The following is a 622-nucleotide window of genomic DNA, read 5'->3' as shown; positions in this document are numbered from 1 at the left end:
TGTCGAAGCCCGGCCTGCCGCCGCTTGCTAGCCTCCCGCCGCCGACGACCGAGTTTCCTCTTCAGAGACCGCCCAGACACCGAGCCACGCGCCGCGGAAACAACCGCTCGCCCGCGCGCCCGCTTGCAGAAAGAGCCGCGGCCGGGGGGCGGGACAGAAATAACTGGCGCCGACGCCGTCGCGCAAGCGCGCTGGGTGCCTTGCGCCCGGGGGCGGGGCCCGGGTCAGCAGCCCCTGGCGAGGCCGGGAGTACGCACGCGCCTGAGCCGGGTCTTCCTACCTCCGCCTACACCATCTCGGCGCCGCCAGTGCGGCGGGGGCGGGGCAATTGACATCACCGCTGCAACAGAGTGTGCGGGCGGGGCGCGCGCACCTTTACTAGATGATGCTCCCGCTCTGGCTCCATCCCCTGGCCACGGTACTGCGCAGATTTGGCAGTCCAGGCCACCACCTCAATCCCCGCCCCTTAGGCCAGGCCGGAGAAGTCTCCTGTCGCTGCGTCAACACGCGTTTAGGAAAGAGGCGGGGCCAAGAGCGCAAGGAAATGCTGGGTCTAGGGAGAGGGGTGGTGGGTCCCCATCTCTGGAGGAAGTCGGTTTCTGAGCCAAGTGGCTGTCTTTTG

General features: G+C 68.3%; 1 protein-coding gene across 1 annotated transcript in view; it reads right to left on the bottom strand.

The window, feature by feature from the left end:
- The window catches only part of TRIM28 (tripartite motif containing 28), a 6,303-nt gene extending 5,968 nt beyond the window's left edge, over window positions 1-335 (bottom strand). Inside the window, exon 1 of the mRNA XM_029924432.1 lies at window positions 281-335. Within this exon, the coding sequence (XP_029780292.1) occupies window positions 281-335 (55 nt within the window). The remainder of the gene's footprint in view (window positions 1-280) is intronic.
- Window positions 336-622: the final 287 nt, after the last annotated feature.

The sequence above is a fragment of the Suricata suricatta genome, chromosome 16 (genome assembly GCF_006229205.1).
Source record: "Suricata suricatta isolate VVHF042 chromosome 16, meerkat_22Aug2017_6uvM2_HiC, whole genome shotgun sequence".
Classification (NCBI taxonomy): Eukaryota; Metazoa; Chordata; class Mammalia; order Carnivora; family Herpestidae; genus Suricata; species Suricata suricatta.
Note: the sequence above shows the minus strand (reverse complement) of the source record. Positions and strands in the feature narration are given on the sequence as shown.